This window comes from Ceratosolen solmsi, unplaced genomic scaffold (assembly GCF_000503995.2).
Source record: "Ceratosolen solmsi marchali unplaced genomic scaffold, CerSol_1.0 scaffold56, whole genome shotgun sequence".
Classification (NCBI taxonomy): Eukaryota; Metazoa; Arthropoda; class Insecta; order Hymenoptera; family Agaonidae; genus Ceratosolen; species Ceratosolen solmsi.
This window is the reverse complement of record NW_011948425.1, coordinates 3,323,446-3,343,954: the sequence shown is the minus strand read 5'-3', so window position 1 is coordinate 3,343,954 and position 20,509 is coordinate 3,323,446. Positions and strand designations below refer to the sequence as shown.

Below are 20,509 nucleotides of genomic sequence, written 5' to 3'. Positions count from 1 at the left end.
ATCTATATAACATAATAATCTTGACGGTTGAGTTGATATTATTATTCATCCACCTCTCTCACTCCTCCAATTGACATTCTCCGTCTCTTCTAATCCTAGTCGCCTATACCCTTGCACTCCCTCCAAATAATAACCATATGTGTCGATCGTTGTATGTATGTGTCCTCCCACGTCGCTATCTGCCGCTAAACAAAACTGTTAAGGCTGTTAAGGCAATACCTTAGAAGGAACGGTCGCTGAAAATTCTTACGTCACCGCTCACTATCACAGACGATTGAAGTCGGTGTAGACGAGCGGCTGTATGCTTGGGGGTAATGTCCGATACACCTCGTAAGGCACAGTTTCTGCAACAATAATGAGCGAAAAAGTGAAGAAGAGAAAAGAAATAATAATAACTACGACGTTTAATTCAATAAACAGTTGAATTACTCGATATCTTGTTATTACAATTACATTTATCTCTTTTGTGTTTGAAGTAACCATTTGGTTATTTATTATTCTCTAGTCGTTTGCCAGCCTGGCTTTCCAAATTTTGCAACATACTAAATTTTGTCAAACTTTACGTGGGCTTTGAATTAAATAACAGCCACTTTAAATATGAATAATAATCATGTATTGTTGATTCATTATTTTTATTCAAAATTTGAAATTGCGATTTTGTCACATTTATTTGACAATTAAATTGCTGCGAATTTACATGGAAAAGATATATTATTATCAATACCTTTCGCTATTTCATATAATCACTCTCTTTGCATTTGTAAATTCTTAATTTCAACGTAATGATATGCATGCTAAAGGTCATCTTCGATTTGAAAGTGACAACAACAACTACAAATATATGTAGGTGTGTGTGTGTGCGCGCGCGCGTGCGTGTTTTTTTTTTTAACAAAATTATTATATTTACGGATATTTCACGAGTTTTTACTCGTAGGATTTCTCTGTCGTTAATATTTATCGGAAACTTCAAGTGGAAAAACAAATAATTCTACTTTTGTATTGTTTTTGTTTTTGTTTTTGTTTTTTTTTGTTTTGTTTTTTTCTTCAGACAAATCATGCAAAATGTGAAAAAAAAAACAAAGGAAAAATTGACCCTTACGAACATGCACTTTTTGTAGAAAAAAAGAGCAACACAAATGTAAGACAATGATTATATTAATAATGCTTATCGATCCATTATTCGAAAACGCATATTTGACACGAACATTATGCAACAAATTAACTACTTTGCTCTCTCCAATTGTCGCCTCATTCAAATAAAATAGCATAAAACGTACCATCAAACCATCAACACAAATCTCACCTTTACAAGTATACTTGAGATTGGACCAGAGAACCATTTGTTGGGAGAAGGCAAAGACACCGAGCCTTCCGCCTTTTAGCGTCGAATCGAAGTTATTACCGGAGTCGGCAATTAATCTCTGACCTTCGTAGATCCATAATCGAATGAGACCGATCCTTGGCCTGTGGATCAGTCGCCACCTGTACGATGTGTATTGCTTCCAGCCGACCTTCCGCGGGTCCTTCCACAGCAGCTTCACCTACGCGACAAAATCATAATAAACGAATTTCAACCCTGCACACGCGAACAAAAAACACGCGGTGTACCATTAGCGGTCGATGTGAAAGCAAAAGTGTATAAGGATGGATATTTGAAAAATCGTCTTGAAAAAAGAAATATCAGCAATTTTTTTTTTTTTTTTCAAGGCTTTTTAATGCGAACGATTGGAAAATTCTGACAGTTGTTTGATAAACACGCGTCTTGGTGTTCGGATGGTAAATGGCGGCAATTTAATTGGCCAACGAATGTGAGGGGCATTCATGAAATACACGAATGCTCCGTCTATTCTGTAATAATCTATTATTAGAGTACCGTCAGATCATTGCAAATCTACTCGCAAAATAAAGCAACGACATTGCTTGAATTGCAAATAATGAATTAAAACTATATTAATAATAAAATCATAGTGCGTCGAGGAGAGTATTTATTCATGTAGTTTGAAATTTCGAAATTTGGAATATCGGAGCGCGTTACATTTGAAACTTTTTTTTTTTTTTTTTTTTTTTTTTTTTATAAATTTTGAAACTCATTGAGGTTATGTGTATGTCCAGACACTAAATTAACGGTATCCAACTGTTGCATGTAATAGCAAAAGACAAAGTGTGGGAACAAATACATACTAAAAGTAATTATTCAACGTAATCAATTATTATTATTATTATTATTGATATCGTTGACTAGAAAATGAACGTGTCACTTAAGACTTGAGCTCTTTACTTAGCTATCAATTAAGTTTAGCTTTTAAGTTTCGTTATTCTCCAAACATAGGGCTGACGAGGCCAGTTTTGCTTTCTTTTGTTTCCTTTTGTTTTCCTTTCTTCTTCTTGTTTTTCAAGCAAAAGTACAGTGTCTAATCGATAGTATTTCTAATCTAACTGGTGCAGTGGCATCCCGACAAAAGAAGTATTTTTTCAATAAAGTACATTGCGAAATCTTCGCAATCGGTTCGATCACGCGATTACCGATAGTTGTATGTAAAAGTCAGTGCAAAGGTTCGGTTTTAATTGCGCTCGTTTAGCCTCTTCTGACGTTTACTTGCAACAGTACAAGTTTATCATTGTACAATATGTAAATAACAATATAAGTTGAAAGCTCTTGTTAAAAACAAAATACGACACGATCCTCGTCATTTATCAACGACCCTCTCAATATTCTAATCTTTTGTGTCAAAACAATGCAACCGAGCTTTATATCAATCCTTTGTCACAGAATTTAAAATAATTTTTCATCATCTCACTATAATCTTCAACTACTTTATGTTTACTTATTTTTTTTCATTATATTATTAACAATTTCGTTCCTATTTATTTCGTTCGAATCCTCTTTATTCATTATTATCTAAAACTAACTAATTACTAACTAACTCATTCTCGTATTATGCCTTTACAATAAATGTATATAGAAATTACTTATAATAACTATTTCACATGGAAATCATTATCTCAAATATATATTGTGTAATTATTCGTGGGTAGTTGCTTTTGCGGTTGACTATCGAACCGCTAACTTCCATTATTGTCGCTTTATTGCCTTTATAACTAACTTTATAACATTACATCTATCCTTGATATTATAAATACCTAATTAATACAGATATTACATTATGTCGATTATAATAATATCACATTTATTCCCAATCGAAAGCCTCGAATCGCTTTGCTTATAATAATACTCGAATCGTTCAATATAAAATTATTATAAATATTGCCGTTAATGTGTTTTGAAGAAGAAAAAAAAATTTCAAACTACCATATCAAATTCAAGTGTTTTATAACAAATTAATAATCGATTGTCTTGATATGACATTAGAGTCTCAACATTTCAGAAATGTATTTTAAAATTTAATGTATATAAAATGCGATATATAATGACGATGTGCGATGATTTATAATCATAATAATTACTTCATATTCGGAATATATTTGTAATATTTGCCTCAATTACTTTCCAAAATAATATCACACGAATAAATTTGACATGAAGATCATGAACATTATTATAATTCATTTAATTAGTTTCTCCCAATATTCGTAATTATTCATTAATTGCTGTATAAATAGCTGCATTCGACAAAACAAAATCCAATTTAGGAGCTCAATAATATTTGTTTTAATAATATTCATGGATCTTGGGCAACGTTCGAATTTGCATGAAAATGCACGAGTAATTTACTTATTACATTGGACAGAGAGGTTGAGCCGAGGGGGAAGTATAACCGACCTGTTCGTGCGTTGTTCCCGTGTGCCAGAGACTGTTGCGCATGATTTCACCAGGTCCGGTCTTCGAGTCGACGAGCTTCAACTGAATGCCAGTCTCGGCTACAGCCCGGAACGGCTTGGGCTCCCAATACGTTTGCAAGACTTTCTTCCACATTACCGTGTAGAATTGTCGAGTATTTTGATAAGAGAATACGAAGCCCACGTAATCGTCGTCAATGTCCGTGTTTACGAAGAACGTCCCCTCGAAATCCACTCCGTTGAAACTGTCGAGACCTTCGTTCAAATGAAAATTACATCTTTGATAAATCATTTGCGGTCAATTGAATTCAGGCGTAACGAATTCTCCGTATTTCTAAAATTTGCCAAGATTTTTTTTAATTTTTTCTAATTTTAGTAAGTGAACGTAAGTGAAATAATAAAATCGCTTATAGAATTGCCATTAAGGAGATGTACTAATTAAACTTGGCAATATTCTTCTCAAATTTTCATATCAAGAGAAATTAGCTTGAAATTGCCACGACAATTCTGATAATTTTCATAATTGATTAAATATTAATTTTTCTTATCGGCATAATTATTCTTAATGTAAAAAAAAAAAAAAAAAAAAAAAAAAAAGAAAAAAAAAGAAAAAAAAAATAATGAAAGTAATAAAGATGAAAGTAGTGTAAGGACTCACCGACGGCAATTCCTGGATCACTGTTCATCGTTTGATAAATTTCTGAGCCATTGTGGTGAATTTCCCAAATCGGATCCTCTTGAGTTTTGCCATATGGATCGAGAGCTATGGTATCGTATTTGCGAAAATCCGTAGCCCAAACTCGACTGTTATTTGGACAAATATCTATGAGGTTACCAACTTTATCGTTGTCGTTGTCATCGTAGCAAGCATCTCCAACACCGTCGCCTGAAAGAATTATTTAATAACTCCCTTACGTGCTTTTTCACCCTTCCAACTCGCTCGACCCTTTCTTACTGCTTATTCTAACCATTGTATTTCAAAAGTAACGTTCGTCCACGTATTCATACCTCGCTATTATCATTTATGTCTATCAAATCTGCTTTGCATTTTAATTTCGATAAAAAAAAAAGCGATTAAAGGAAAGGGAATTCGAGAGTGAAACCAATAGGATTATTCTTGAGATAATGACTATTGAATTCGTTCACCCTGAATTACCACTGAGTGGGCGAGAAGATAAGAATTACTCCAAAGACTGGGAATAGCATCGAGTTTGACAAAAAATTATTCGAAATCACAATTTATCGTCGTCGCTATTAGGAAGAAATTTGTTTAATAAAGCATTATCGAGGAAATTGAGGTAGAAGATCGGTCGAAGAGGGGCCAGCTTATAAATATCGGTCGTTCGTCTCACCGTTGAGATCGACTTGGTCAGGATTGTAGACGTATGGGCAGTTGTCTCGGTCGTTGGGCACCCGGTCGTTGTCGGCGTCATCGTCACACTCGTCACCAATGCCGTCGTTGTCCGAGTCAGTTTGGCTGGGATTTGGGTCACTGATGCAATTGTCGATATCGTCTTGTATTCCATCCTTATCCCTGTCGGTATTGTTGTCGCAAACGTCGCCCACGCGATCGCCGTCTTCGTCGGCCTGGTCGGCATTCGGGGTGCGTGGACAATTGTCGCATAGGTCGCCGATGCCGTCGTGATCAGAATCCATCTGATCGTCGTTCCACGTTTTTACGCAATTATCCTCGTCGTTCGGCACGTCTACGCCAACACACGAAATGCATTATTTTGACGAATTTCAATATTCTCATACCAATGACGAATCGTGATGATTATTATTCGTCCGATTGGCAGTGGAGGGACGCCGATAGAAGCTGTTGGTTACCGTCGTCGTCGATGTCGTCGTCGCAGGCGTCGCCGATTCCATCGCCGTCAGTGTCGTGCTGATCCCTGTTCTTGACGTAGGGGCAATTGTCGCAGACGTCGCCCACGTCGTCCGGGCCTTCGTGATCGCTGTCCGCTTGGTCGCTGTTGGCCGTCAGGGGACAGTTGTCCGAGAGGTTGAGGACGTTGTCGTTGTCGGCGTCGTCGTCGCAGGCATTGCCCATACCGTCGCCGTCCGCGTCCTCCTGACCGCTGTTGGGTGTCTTTGGGCAATTGTCCATTTGGCAGCGCTGATCGTCACAGTCGAGCTGCTCGTCCGGGTAGCCGTCGCTGTCCGAGTCCACGCCGCAGACGAGGCCGTCGCCCGCCCAACCGACGTTGCACTAGGGGTCACAGCAGATAAGCGCGACTTGCCTTTCACGGCCGATAACATCTCTTAACTTTTTTTCTTTCTTTCTCTCTTTTTTAAAATGAATTTTAGCCCCGCACACGCTTCATCCATACACCTACACTATCACTCGCACTTCACATAAGGAATAAAGATTTCTACGTACAATTCATTCGCTTGCACTTATTTTTACGAATTTATGGGAGTTGACAGCAGATAAGCGCGACTTGCCTTTCACGGCCGATAACATCTCTTAACTTTTTTTCTTTCTTTCTCTCTTTTTTAAAATGAATTTTAGCCCCGCACACGCTTCATCCATACACCTACACTATCACTCGCACTTCACATAAGGAATAAAGATTTCTACGTACAATTCATTCGCTTGCACTTATTTTTACGAATTTATGGGAGTTGAGAGAGGGAGAGAGAGGGAGAGAGGGAGAGAGAGAGAGAGAGGATACATTCTCGATCAGGGATATTTATAAGGGATCGAGGATTAGCCTGATCGATATTACGCGCACCCGTCCATTCTTAGGTGTTACCGATGTTAAGGCATTGCGAAGAAAATACTCACTAAATTACGTATCAATTGTTGCAACTTATTTATCTGCGTAAATTTTATATGCATTTGCGAGATCACAATTAATTTTCTACGATAAAGGATAATGGAAATAGGTAAAGTCAAGCGAATAATTTTCGATCATAGCGAGCGATAAGATAATTTCGGCAATTTGCTTAGAGTCAATGTTAAAAGTTAATGCAAGCTCAGTGAAGCTGTCAAGGAAAGTTTTATAATAATCATAAAATAATGCTCATATTGAAAAATTTACCAACATTTATAATTATAATATACTCTTTAAAATTATTATTATTACATATCGATAAATGCTCAAAAAGGAAAATAGATGGAAAAAGGCGGGGGTGGGGGGTGTGGTGTGTGGAGGAGGAGTGGAAATGGAAATTAATGACTATCAAACGGTCATACTTTCTATCGCTCGAAGCGTATAAATAAATTACTTGTTAATTTTTTAATACCAGTAACCATTTAGTAGTGAAGTACTTTACATAGGTGTATGAAAATAAGAAAAATTATGCAAAGAAAGAAATCATGCGCATCAGTCATTATCTAATTTTCGCGAGTCGCCCCCTCCCCTCCCTACACCCCTTCCCAACCCATCGTAGCCTCAAAGGGTACGTATAGGATAAAGAATAGAAATATTAGAGAAAGCTAATGTAATGAGAAGCAGAGAGTCTTGGTAATGTAATAATAAACCAGCAACTAAATACTAAATAGAAGTAAATCCTCTTGAGTCCTCAACTAGCAATGCTTCGCGAATAATAAATCACTTGCTTATTGTTTTGACTTTTGCTTATTATGGGATAATTACCCTGCACGAGTACTGATTGACAGCGATGCAGATGCAGTCGGCGTGGTGGTTGCATCTAGTGATACCGTCGGGACAGACGTCGTGACTGGGATGGCAGCCGACGGTCTGATTGCCGACAAAACCGCTTTTGCACGAGCCACATCTAGCTGTTCCCTAAGAAAAGATATCTTTACACTTTCCTCTATTAATTCGTTACTTTATTTTAATGCTCCACATTCACTTTCAATAAACTTTCTTCTTCATTCGTATTTGTATTATCTTTGTTATTTTAATGTTATTATACATTTTACGTTTGCCTTCTTCACTTAAGGTCGGCTTTGAAAGTGCAGGCAACGGCAATAGCAAAACAATAAATGACAATCACATAATGCGATGGATTATAGCTAATTGATAAAAGAAAAAAAATCTAAATATCAAAAGTTGAGATTAATAAAATAAAGAATAATGTGTTGTTGTATAAACATTTTTTCTTTTTATTTCTGAGCTGATTAGAAGCTACAAAAAAGGAATTTCATCGTATTTCCGACGAAGCCATAGATATTATCTGCATCATTATTTTAAAATAATATAGACGGAAGATGAGAAAGCAGTTAAGGGAAAATAAACACAATATTGCGAGAATAACGAAAATTACTTCACATGCGATTTGCCAAAAATTCGACTTTCTTCTTATTGTCTTATCTCCTTCTTTCTCATATAATTTAGTGAATAAGCGAATCGGCCTTACCAAATGCATCAATTTACGCCAATAGAAATACGTATACGCATTTATAAAATTATATTACGCTTCGCATATTGGATACGTCAGTACCGTCGTCACGTCTTACAAATCTAATATTTTCAGACATTTACAGAGGCTGAAGGGAACTCGTATAAGTTTGACAACTTCTTCTCTTCGATTTTTCCTTCTACATCGCCAATGAGTATATTATCATAAACTTTCGTACGGCCTTGATCAAGAGCAAGGGGCGCTTACAATGAGTTGTCCAACTTATATCGAACTTCCGAAATAAAGGTATACGATCTATCGACATAAGTATAAGGATGTGGAGATAATAATAATAATAATAATAATAATAATAATAATAATAATAATAATAATAATAATAATAATAATAATAATAATAATAATAATAATAATAACAATAATAATAATAACAATAAGAATAATATTGATAATAACAATGATGATATTAATAACAACGATCATAATAGTTATGTCGTAGTAGTAGTAGTAGTAGTAGTAGTAGTAGTAGTAGTAGTAGTAGTAGTAGTTATAATAATAATAATAATTATTATAATAGTAGTAGTAGTGGTGGTGGTAGTAGTAGTAGTAGTGGTGGTGGTAGTAGTAGTTGTAGTAATAGTAGTAATAGTAGTTGTAGTAATAGTAGTTGTAGTAGTAGAAGTGGTAAATAATAATAGCGTACAAAATAGTTACAATAGTATTATAATTTTTTTTTGTGCATTTTGTACAGGAGTAAATGCTGTACAAGAAACTGCAACGAAGGTAGTTAGTTACTTACATCGTTACATTCGTTATAAATAAACGTCGATAAATTCGTATTAAGCTGAATAGTTTTTGAAATTTAAGCTCACATGTTTTCAAAAAGTTTGCTTAATGATCGCGCACTTGATTAAAAAGAATTGTATGCCTTGGAAATGCAAGTGTTTGGATAATGCTCTCACAAAATACATGTATTTAAGGATTAATTGAGGCTCCGTTTGATTTCGCTTGCTTCGCATCGTTAAACTTACCTCGGTATACCTTATCGATAAGACAATTAACAAGAAGGATTAAGAATTTTTATGGGAAAGAATAAAGAATCGTTAATCGTTATCAGCAAGATCTTCTTTCCTCTCGTCAACTATACATTATCATTATGCGTGTTTAATCATTTGTCTCCGGAAAGTATACAATTATAAATGGCGCTCGCGCTCATGTTCGGAAAAGATAAGAAAAATAGCGTATTTTCATACTACAACTGTATCTCTAATATATACGTTTAGTGTACGCAAGTGCAAAGTAAATAACGATAGACTGCGGCATTAAGAGTAAAAAATTGATAAAAGAGTATTAGCCATTGGGTATTCGATAGTGGAGAAAGAAAAAAAAAAGAAAAATAAAAGAAAAAAAGAAGAAGAGCAAATAAAAGAAGAAAGAGAAAAGAGGGAAGACGGTAACTCTTAGTTGTCTTTGCATAATTATATAAAATGCTTAGTACGCACCGGGACTATGCAACCGGGAATGCACTCCTTGATCAAATCTCTGCACTCTTTATTTCGTACGTAAGCTTTGCTAGTCCCGGAATCTAGTCGCGGCTCTAATTTAATTATTTAATTGCTCATTGTTTAATTGCGTCCTTATTGCTTAATTGCTTAATTGCTTAATTGCTTAATTGCTTAATTGTATTATTGTTTGCATTTTTGTTTGTAATTCACGTGCAAGTCACCTCGGAGTTGAAGCAATCTGAGTTGTCGGTGCAGCCGCCGTTGTCGTCGCCGCACGGGTCGATCCTGTAGCAGTACTGACGATGAGTTAGGGCGTACTCCACGCCCCGGCCTTCCGATACGTTTCCGGTCATACCATCGGGGCAAGAGTCACATCTGCGACAACACGAGACTCCCCAACAATTAGCTTTCTTTTATATATATATATATATATATATATATATATATATATATACATGTGCGTGCGGTAATTGTTTTACTATATTTGTTAGACATTGGATAAACATAATTTGAAATTCCTTGATCGACATGTTATTTAAATTAATTACAATAATAATTGTTTTATTATTATCCATATTGGATAGATCAACGTTCATGCAATGCTTATGAAATATATAACACTCGATCAAGTCCACACTGACCGAATTGATAATATAAAATAATTTTAAAAGAAAAGGAAAAATAATAAATAAATAAAAACGAATGAATATCGTTAGTAATTTGTTTCTTTTTTCCATTAATTATTAATTTCTAATTTATTCAATATAATAGAATAATAATTATTTTAATACGCCTTTCAACTATTTCGCAAAAGTCTTTTACTATTGCACATTCATTGGTACAGAGATAGAGTTTAAAATGTTATTACAGTGATGAAAGATCCGATAGATTTTCGAAATATTTCAAATATATGCATATATCATGGCATTATCCGTAACATCAACAATTTCATGTAAAACAGGTCAACAATATGTCATCATGTGTCTTCGAGCTTATTCTATTCGATATTTTTACAATACAAATTGAATGCATTATGTAACCTATTCGGTAATTTACTCTTCCCGTTTAAAAAAAAAATAATAAACATATATATATATATATATATATATATATATATATATATATATATATAGATGTAATGTATATTATATCGTAAAAATGTTGAAATGTCTGAATAATGGATAAGAAATAATATAGGCGCTAATTTCAAATAAAAATAGTATACCAAAGCTGCGTAGAAAGCAGCTTTAAGCGAGTTTAAAGCTCGGCCCCACTAAAAACCAAAACAAAACAAAACGAAAAACACGAGAGAGAGAGAGAGAGAGAGAGAGAGAGAGAGAGAGCAAAGTTCATTTTTAAAAATACCTCGAGTCACTTGTTGCGTCATGAAGCTTCTCATCGCTCAAAGTCTCTTTATTTCTCCGTAGAGAAAAACGGGCATTTAAAGGGAAGTAAGCCGACGAACGAATGAAATATCGGCGAATTAACAATCTCCTCGATATTACTTTCCAGCTTACCTGTAGCCGCTCTCATACTTGTAGCACCGGACACCTTGCCAGCAGGGCTTGGCGAGGTCGCACTCATCCTCGCGCTGGCAGTTGAGCCCGTTCCCGTTGTATCCCGTGGGGCAGCCGCCGCAACGGAAGTACGGTGGCACGTTCGAGGTGACGCAGTTGACGTTGGGGAAGCAGGGGTTGGGCTGGCAGCCGTTGATGCGCTCGCAGTGTTGTCCATTGCCAGTGTAGCCCCGCGGACACGGGCCGCACCTAAAGATCATGCCCGTTCGCTTGTCAATCCCAACGCTCGGTGCTTCCCTAATTACGAGGCACTTACGTGTAGCCTGTCGCGGTGTCCATGCACTCGACGCCCTCGAAGCAGGGATTGTCGTGGCAATTCGGATACCTGCGGCAGTTTCGACCATCCCCGTAGTAACCGGATGGACATCGCAGACACTGGGGACCGCTGGCTGTGTCGCGGCACTCGGCACCCGGGAAGCACGGCGAGTTGTAGCGGCAACTGCGCGGAGGAGGCGGTGGAGCTGGAAAGCCGAGAAAACGGACGTTGGTCTATTGTTTTGTACTGATTGGCCTTGGATTATTTAGTGAAAGACCGAAAGGAGTTTCGCATTCGCGAATGAATTAGCGATTATTTGAATTTTATGGTGCGTCTCTACTGTGCTGCTTGGATATTACTATCGTTGGACGTTTTTGTTGCGATTACCGTGTACGAGGCATGAAAATGCATTTTCATATAATAAGGATTGGGAATCTCTATGGCACTTGATTTAAACTTAATTGATTTAAAGTCAATTTACCGCTGCTTAATAATAAAAATTCTATTCCTGCATGCGAATTTAAGAATCGCGAATGCTTTTAACCGGCACAGGCTATTTAAGACGCATATCCAACGAATGTGATAAGAAAGGGGAGGTTGTTTTTAATGAATTTATATTACATCATAACAAATGAATATTGCAGATCAAACCGATGATAAAATTTTGCGTAACTAATGTCGAGATAACTTACGCGTGGGCTTCTCTTGACATGCAGCGCAGTTTTCTAACAATTCTCGAACCCGCTTAGTCTCGACGATCTATGAACATTCAAAAATTTGGTCGATTAATGGTTGTTTTGACAGATTAATTATTTTAAGTAAATTAATCGCAATGTATAAATAAAGCAACGTGTACTTACACTCAAATCAAGTTTCGTCCACATCTTTTTGATAGCATCAATGAGCAAATTTAAGGTCTTTGCCATGGTCTCGTCGGTATAGCATCCTAAATTTGGTATGTAAGAAAGGACGACCAAGAGGAAAGAAAGAGAGAGAGAGAGAGAGAGAGAGAGAGAGAGAGAGAAATACGAAAGAAGGTAAATAAATCATGAGACACGTTCGATAAAAGTGGCATATTGATTTTTTGTACAAATATCAAAGCGCGCATACCATTAGGGTCAACTAGAGTCGGAAACTCCCCGGGAATATCACCCCTCCTTCGTACCCTCATCATATCTTCGTGGCTACTGTTATTGAGATGATTATGGATTCGATCAACGTCGTATAGTGTAAGACCAGCGCAATTGTCTTGTCGAAGGGCCTCATCGATGTCCGCCTTTCCATAAATTTTTGTTCTATAACGTCGCTCACGAAACTAAAACCAAGAAGACATTTCGTTTAATCTTCTACAATCTCAATTCGTCATTGTAAAATGAACGTTTCTTTTTGAAAAGATGAATTTTGGAAATTGCCAGTTTCGACTCGAGTTGCTTTTTTTTATGATATTGACCATATTATGACAATGATTTATGATAATTCATCGATCGTATGTACTATTTTTACTGATACAAGGATAAGATTAAAAAATTTATTGAAAACGTATTTTATTTCTTATGATATATGAATTATTTTGATAGTCCTAAAATAAAAATCAAAATTAAATTTATTTATGACACTTTTATTCATAAGAGTAAAATTGAACAAATAATTAGCCATTGTCTCCAAGGCATATTAATGTCTTGTAAAAGTGGCTTTAAACAAATTACCCAAATTTGTAATTTAACTGTCTAATCTTCATTTACAGAGTACGTCTTTCACGTTGAAGCACATATCATATAAATGGGTAAAAGGTTTCTGAAATTAGTTGAATTCATTAATTGTTTCATTAACATTTATACACACACACACACACACACACACACACACACATACACACACACACATATATATATATATGTGTGTGTGTGTGTGTGTGTGTGTGTGTGTGTGTGTGTGTTTGGTATAACATATCTATTTGACAGTAAGTGAAATATTTATATAAAAGGAACAGTAAAATATTATTAGAACTTTAAAATGAATCGCAGTAATTAAAAATTAAATTATTATTGAAAAATGAATTTAAAAATAGAATAGCCAATTTAAAGTATATCCGTAATATTCGCTATTGGATAATAAATATAATAATAAGTAAATTTTGGGTAGAATTCAATGCTAAATATTAATATTAGAATCATACAGAAGTAATTAATAAATCAAATAATATTGAATTATTTCTTATCTAAAATTGTTTAAAAACATAATAATACTCATTGTACGATGTTTCCTAATAAAAAGAGAAATATTAACTACTTTCGAACAATACATTCTAATTGTTTAAATTATTTATTGAGTACGATACGATAAGCCTGTCAACAAAGAAATCAGATCATCTTACGTAAAAAGAATCACCTACTAAAAAGTATCAGTATGGTACAAGCAAACCGAAACATTTCCGTATAATCTCATGAATAAATCCTCAAAGCGATAAAAATTATTTTAGAAGCAGAGAAAACGCTTCAGCAAAATCCCACTCTTAAGGTCTATAGATACGCGTATAAGACGCATGAGATGTCGACTGAATAAAAATAACTACGGAACATCTTTATACATAAATAAATCCAGAGTTTTCCCGAAAACAAAATCTAGACTATATAGGTTATAAAAACAAGCAAACGTAGAGTGTTTTAATTAAATATACGAACTGGAAAAATACGTTGTACATCCAATTGAGTTCATATAATGAAGGATGATATTTCTTTACTAATAAATAAACATATTTATAAATATCTTAAGAACTATTATGATTAATTTTTATTATTAAAATTCTTTTTATATCATTTGAAACATTATCAGTATAATACTTTCAATGAATAAATAAACAACAAAATTTTATATATATATATATATATATATATATATATATATATATATAGAAAGCTTTTAAAGTGAGAAATTCTAAATATATATCAAGCTTATGATTTTTTTTAAATATTAAAATTATATGACCCAATTATATCCATCAATTTACATTTCCTTCAATGACAAGAAAAACATTGCCATAAAGTAAAAACTGCGCTTTGTTTTTGAAAGTGAGATGGAATTTTAATTAAACTTTGTGTTTGTAAAATAAAGATGAAGGAGAACGAAGCAAAGAAATTAAATATTTATAACATATTTCTCTACTTATTACATAATATTTAATTAATACATTTAATAATATAATATAATAATTTTCATTGAAAGAGATATAAAATTTATCTAGAGAAAAGTAAATTTCGGTCTTTAATGTATTTAATATCAATATATCTAATATATTAGATCATTTCTGTTTTGTAAAATAAAATTTCTGCTTACTTATTCATTTAGAAATATTAATATTACTGAGAAAAAAAGAAAAAAAAAACATTTCCGTTCACATATCACACGTGACGGTGATATTTATTGTTATAAATTTAACCTACATTTATTAATTAAATATGTAAATTAAATTTGCTTATTAAATCCTGCTATAATTTATAATTAAAATTAAAATGATAATATTTTGGTAAGATATCGGTAAACATTTTAATATCAGTACTTTAGTAAACACTTAGAATCTTAAATTTTTATATTTTTTAGTGGGATAAAGAATAAAAATATCTATATTTTCGTTCAATTATATAGAGACTATAAATAAAGATTAGTGATTTTTTAAATTATTTTGTCTCTATAAGAAAATACAATATTCGATCTTTCTGTCATCAAAAAAAAAAATATATATATATGTGTGTGTGTGTGTAAAATTTTACATAATTAAAGACAATTGCATATTAATGAATGTTGCATTGACTATGTATTTTATTTGTACGTGAAAATGGGTCACAGACATGGATATTATTAATAATATACTTTTAATTAAATAACGTTAAAATAGAATTTAAAGCTCGGCAATTGTATGAATTCAAATTTAAAAAGCAGAATCAATTTCATCAGGACACAATATCGTAGGATATAAATTCTGATTTAAAGAAAAATTGGAAAGATGTTATGCATTATAAAAAAAAAAAAAAAAAAAAAGATATTTGTGCTCATTATTTGAAATTGTGTTTAAATGAAAATAATGTCATTTTAATGTGTAGGAATTTTAAATAGAATAAACGGCATTTTGTGTATAGCATTCGTATATTAAAAACAAGTTATTTGAAATAAGATTTAAAATTACGAAAATAAGCATAAAAAAATTGAATTGCGATGTTAGATTTGCATTTGAAGTCATTTTATTTATTATTATATACACATTTAGCTGTATTCTTAATTTTATAAATATGACTTTCAACGCTTGGAAATTGAATTATTAGAATTAGATAAAACAAGTTTATTATTTATAACTTTCAATGTTCGCTTCTAGTGGCAGTGAAAATAATAACTTATTAAAAATGGTAAAACATGATTTTTCATTCAGTGCTCGGAAGTCCAAGTCCCACGTTAAATTTAATTGGTATTTTTCACGTTGATGAAATACGCGAGGAAGAGAATATATATATGCTGTTTTAATAATATTAATAAATAAATAAATAAATAAATAAAAATAAATAAAAGAAAGTCTACATCGATCATGCATATTGAAGTAATTAAAAGGGTAAAGTGATGGTGATGAATTGTTTAAAAACTATATTAAAAATTCAATAAGCGAAATGGGAAATTTTCGATTTGATTAATAATCTATGAAAATCTGAGCAACGTCGCAAGTGTTACGTTCAAAAAAAAAAAAAAACATACATTTAAAAAACGACGAGCAATTTTTACGTTGAAAATTAAAATTAAAAGCAATACGGTGCTCTATATCCTCCTCCCTTCCCCCTCAAACCCCCCCCCCCCCCGCCCCGCCCACTGTACTTTTGTGGCGCTCTGTCGCGTACACAGGTACGAGTATGTAAATAAACGGAGGAGCGCGTGCATTGTGGAATCGAGAGCGCTCACCCAATAAATGTGCGCATTAAGTAAACGTAAGAGCGAGGCGGCTAAAGCCATAGCGGAGGAAGTATGGAGCGCGCGGAGGAAGCGGAAAGTCGAGGAGCCGAGAGCGAGAGAGAAGGAGAGCGAGTGCAACCATAACAGTGCGCCACGGGTTAGGCAAGTGCATAGGAGAGCGCGCCAAATATGGCGAGACCTCGGCCCACGGAGCCGAAGCCACTCCAGATGTCTATCGCCGTTGCCGAGAACACGGGATAATGGACCGCCGGCAATAATGAGACGCGATGGCGAAACCAGGTGGCGCGCGAGTGCGAGCGAGCGATAAGGCGAGAGCGCGAGCTGCTTGCCCTTAACGAGCCAAGCGGCGAGCAAGTGTCGGCCGATTTCGACCTCGCGACTCCGGCTTTCTCGGGGCCGCGCCTTCCCATCCATCGCTACTACGATCCCGAGACATCTCGTCGACCTTCGCCAAAACTACTTGGGGGTGACTGCCGAAATTTTCGCGCCCCGCCGATTCGCCGCGTACCGATGCGTTTCCTTGCTCCTTGGAACCACCAAACAACGACCAAGTCACTCGATTCCAAGATATTTTCTTTTTTTTCAACCAACAACAAATGAAACTTACGGTCAATTAACTACGCTCGTTCTTTTTTTTTTTTTTTTATCATAAAATCCGTTCGTGGTGTTTGTAACGGGCGATGAGAATTAACTATCGAGTGTCGATAATAATTCCTGCACTTATGGATGAGCCTATGCGATAATTTATTATGAAATCAGCGAATGAATGATTACGATGCGGCGAATAGTAGGGCAAATAGGGCGATTATAATGGACGTTGGGCAATTGTATTATGGTTAGTCTCGATTCTTACCACTTGGACGTCAAAGTCGTCGCTTTGCGAAGCCATTTGTTTGAAGGTCCTTTTCAATGCGATTTCACCCTGGTGAATGCAATCGACGATGATCTCCATCTTAGCGCCTGGCACCTTTTGATTGACAATTACGATGATATTCTTGAATGGCTCGGCGATACTCAGACTGTCGGCTGTGATGTGCTCGCGACGTGGTTTTTTATTCTCGACCGTCTCTAAGATCACTGCAATGCCCGTGAAATATTTTACTAACGCGCCCGCTTCTCTCGTAAATTATCAAAAAATTCGATAATACATTTTTCACAGCATCGCAATCAATTGCGATAGCTGAGAAATGTTAATAAAACTCTTCAATTGACATTTAAATGCTCGCCGAATTCATAATTTAAATGACTATTGACGATTGAAAAGAAATGCAAGAAACAAAAAAGAAAACAATAATAAACGAAGGCTTTAATAATCATTGATACTTATACAAGATTCTCGCACTTTCGTACAAAACTTCCTTCAGTAAGCGAAGGATGCGATGTTCTTAAAAACATCATTACTTATACAACTTTATCGCGGTTGTATTTTTTTATTTTTATTTTTGTTCTTTTTTTCTCCTATCGTTCGATGCACTTGCGCGTATGTATGTAGACGTACCTCGTTTGGCTCGTCTGTCAATCATGAGGACAAACTTCGATTTCGAATTAAAGTATTCGGCCGCAAAAAATGTTTCAATGTTATGTAATGGTTTTTTCCTGGACTTCACGTGGCTCACCGAAACGGCAAACTGATCATCCTTCAAGATCTCCTCGAAGCTCTTAGTCAAATCTTTGAACAATTACATAAACTTATTAAATATCATTATTGTCGTTATTGGCGTTATGATTATTATCGTTATATTGTTATATGCGCATGTCGTGTCCGTGACTACTTAAAATCAATCAAATGACATTAAAATGCGCGAAAGCAATGGAAAAACATTATATTATTTAAAACAAGTATTTACATCATTAGTTACGAGATACTTATAATCCTAATGGATATAATTGCATTATAAAATCATAGTACGAGTCCTAGCAAAATATCTAACGGATAGTACGAGAAGTAGTACCACTCGAGCTCAGTCAGACATAGTTATGAAATATTTTTCAAAATTAACTTTTAATGAATTTGATCAATAACCCTTTCGATAAATGGCAAGAGACTCTAGATAAATATGAAAGTGTAGGTATTGATTTGTAGAAATTGAATGTGAACGCGCTAGGCAGCAATTTAGATCAATTGGCAGTGGATACTTCAACGCTCCTCAAATCGATCAATTACTTTATCATCTCTCGTGCAATAACAACTTCTTCCCTATTAATAATCGAAATTATGTTTTCACATTTAGATTAATACGTGTCAGCAAATTATTATGTTTTGTTACAGAAAGAAAAAATATCCTAGTCATTAGAACTAGAATAACTGAACTTAACCATTTGGAATGACGAATATAAATAATATTCGTTAAATTATGTTTTAAAAGGTTGTGTGAATAATCACCATATGAATTATTACGATGGAAAAATATTTGATTGTTTAGTATTGCAATTTTTTTTTTTAATAATACTTATATTTTAATATTACTTATAATTTTAATAAACTAAACACGTAAAAATAAATTAATGTATTTGATAAGATATAAAGATTAATTTACTTTATTATATACTCTTTTATATTAATTTCATTTAATATCATCGAACATTACAAGTTTCTCTAACTTCGTCATAATCTATCGAGAGAAAAAATATTATTAGATAAGAAATATTGCTGCTCGTCTTCTTGTATTGGTCTATAATTTTTTCTTTTTAACTTAAGAATGTTAATGTATAGTCTGCAAATGTGTTTACAAGACTTTTTACTTGGACAAGTGACAAATTATCAAATCATCTCTCATATTGCCTAACAAATGCTTCGTAAGAATATTTATAAAAAACAATAACCCGTAGGACATTCGCGTTTAATTAATATTTTTATATTTAATTATTGGAAATTTTTTGTAAATGTAGATCTTTACAGTTTACTATTAATAAAGTATTGTAAAACTGGTTTAGAGAAAATTTCCAACAAGTATCATCGCACTGTAATAACAAATATATTATTAATTTGATTAGGACGAGAAAGGAGTAAAAGTTAATTCGCAAACAAATGAGAAAGAAAATTATAAGTATAAAGTGTAAATTATATTTGTCTGTTTGCGCGTACAGCGATAAATTATGAATCGTCCTATTGATCCTTTGAAATCGTATGCTCATCGACGAAGATCGGCATTGCACGAGTGTCGATCGAGTTTACTGACCCGGCGTCTTTTCCTCGTCACTACCGGGTTTTTCTTTGACGAGGCCACCGGACGGGTTTCCAAGTCGTAAGCCATCATAGGATTGGCAGGATTGGCAAGAAAGAGAGAACGTTTTACTCCGACAGGAGTTTTATCGAATAACCTTTCAATGAAATTGACCAAACGATAAGTCACAAAATATCGATTATTTAATATTCCTATCGTTGGCTCGATAGCCGACCGATTTCCAATCCCTTCTACATTATTTTCTCATTATTCAATGATGCAAATATATAGTTTGAATGTCTCATGTTTTTTGTCGAGATTTACACTTTGGTCATTTATATTTTAGATGCTATCGGCATTTTCTAAATGAAAGTTTTTATTACAATTTACAACTCGTTTTCACCATCTGTAACGTAACAGAATACGATAGACTTTCGACATTTGGCAATAAAACTTGTTTTAATTGCGGACTCAAAAAACAAAATTAATTATTAATCGGTATAATACTATTTTTTGTTGTTCCTTTTATTGCTATTGTTCTTATTATCATTATTTATAATATAACTAACGTGAAGAGTAATAATTTAATTTAATTCCACTGTTAAAACGATGGGAATTCTCGTTGTTTTAACAGTTACGGCTAGTTAAATAAATGATTTGCATTTTCCATTCATATTGAGCAATATTAGGCAAAGCAACTCTTTTTATTAATATGAAGTGTAGACGTAATAATTGCGCAGTACCGGCATAGTGAAAAATAAACTTAAACGAACGGCGGCTAGGCGTGAAAATTCGTGAAAATCAATCATTCTTGTAAAGAGATTAAATGAAAAATTGTAGCTTGAGCAGTCGGCAATAATGAGCGTTATAAATGACGATCTATTTATGCGTAGCCTCTTTCCGTCACGCCCCCCCCCCCCCACCCCA

The 20,509-nt window shown here is 34.3% G+C and overlaps 1 protein-coding gene across 3 annotated transcripts in view; it reads right to left on the bottom strand.

Moving 5' to 3' along the window:
• Positions 1-210: 210 nt before the first annotated feature.
• The window catches only part of Tsp (Thrombospondin), a 23,849-nt gene continuing 3,550 nt past the window's right edge, over positions 211-20,509 (bottom strand). For all 3 annotated transcript variants that reach the window (XM_011500327.1, XM_011500325.1, XM_011500324.1), the window contains 15 exons: positions 17,917-18,087; positions 17,272-17,495; positions 12,579-12,783; positions 12,329-12,414; positions 12,161-12,227; positions 11,469-11,673; positions 11,153-11,401; positions 9,857-10,010; positions 7,404-7,556; positions 5,629-6,010; positions 5,151-5,504; positions 4,457-4,684; positions 3,782-4,053; positions 1,304-1,541; positions 211-344 (listed from right to left, as the gene is read on the bottom strand). In XM_011500327.1, the coding sequence (XP_011498629.1) occupies positions 265-344; positions 1,304-1,541; positions 3,782-4,053; positions 4,457-4,684; positions 5,151-5,504; positions 5,629-6,010; positions 7,404-7,556; positions 9,857-10,010; positions 11,153-11,401; positions 11,469-11,673; positions 12,161-12,227; positions 12,329-12,414; positions 12,579-12,783; positions 17,272-17,495; positions 17,917-17,941 (2,922 nt within the window). In that variant the 5' untranslated portion in view covers positions 17,942-18,087 and the 3' untranslated portion in view covers positions 211-264. The remainder of the gene's footprint in view (positions 345-1,303; positions 1,542-3,781; positions 4,054-4,456; positions 4,685-5,150; positions 5,505-5,628; positions 6,011-7,403; positions 7,557-9,856; positions 10,011-11,152; positions 11,402-11,468; positions 11,674-12,160; positions 12,228-12,328; positions 12,415-12,578; positions 12,784-17,271; positions 17,496-17,916; positions 18,088-20,509) is intronic.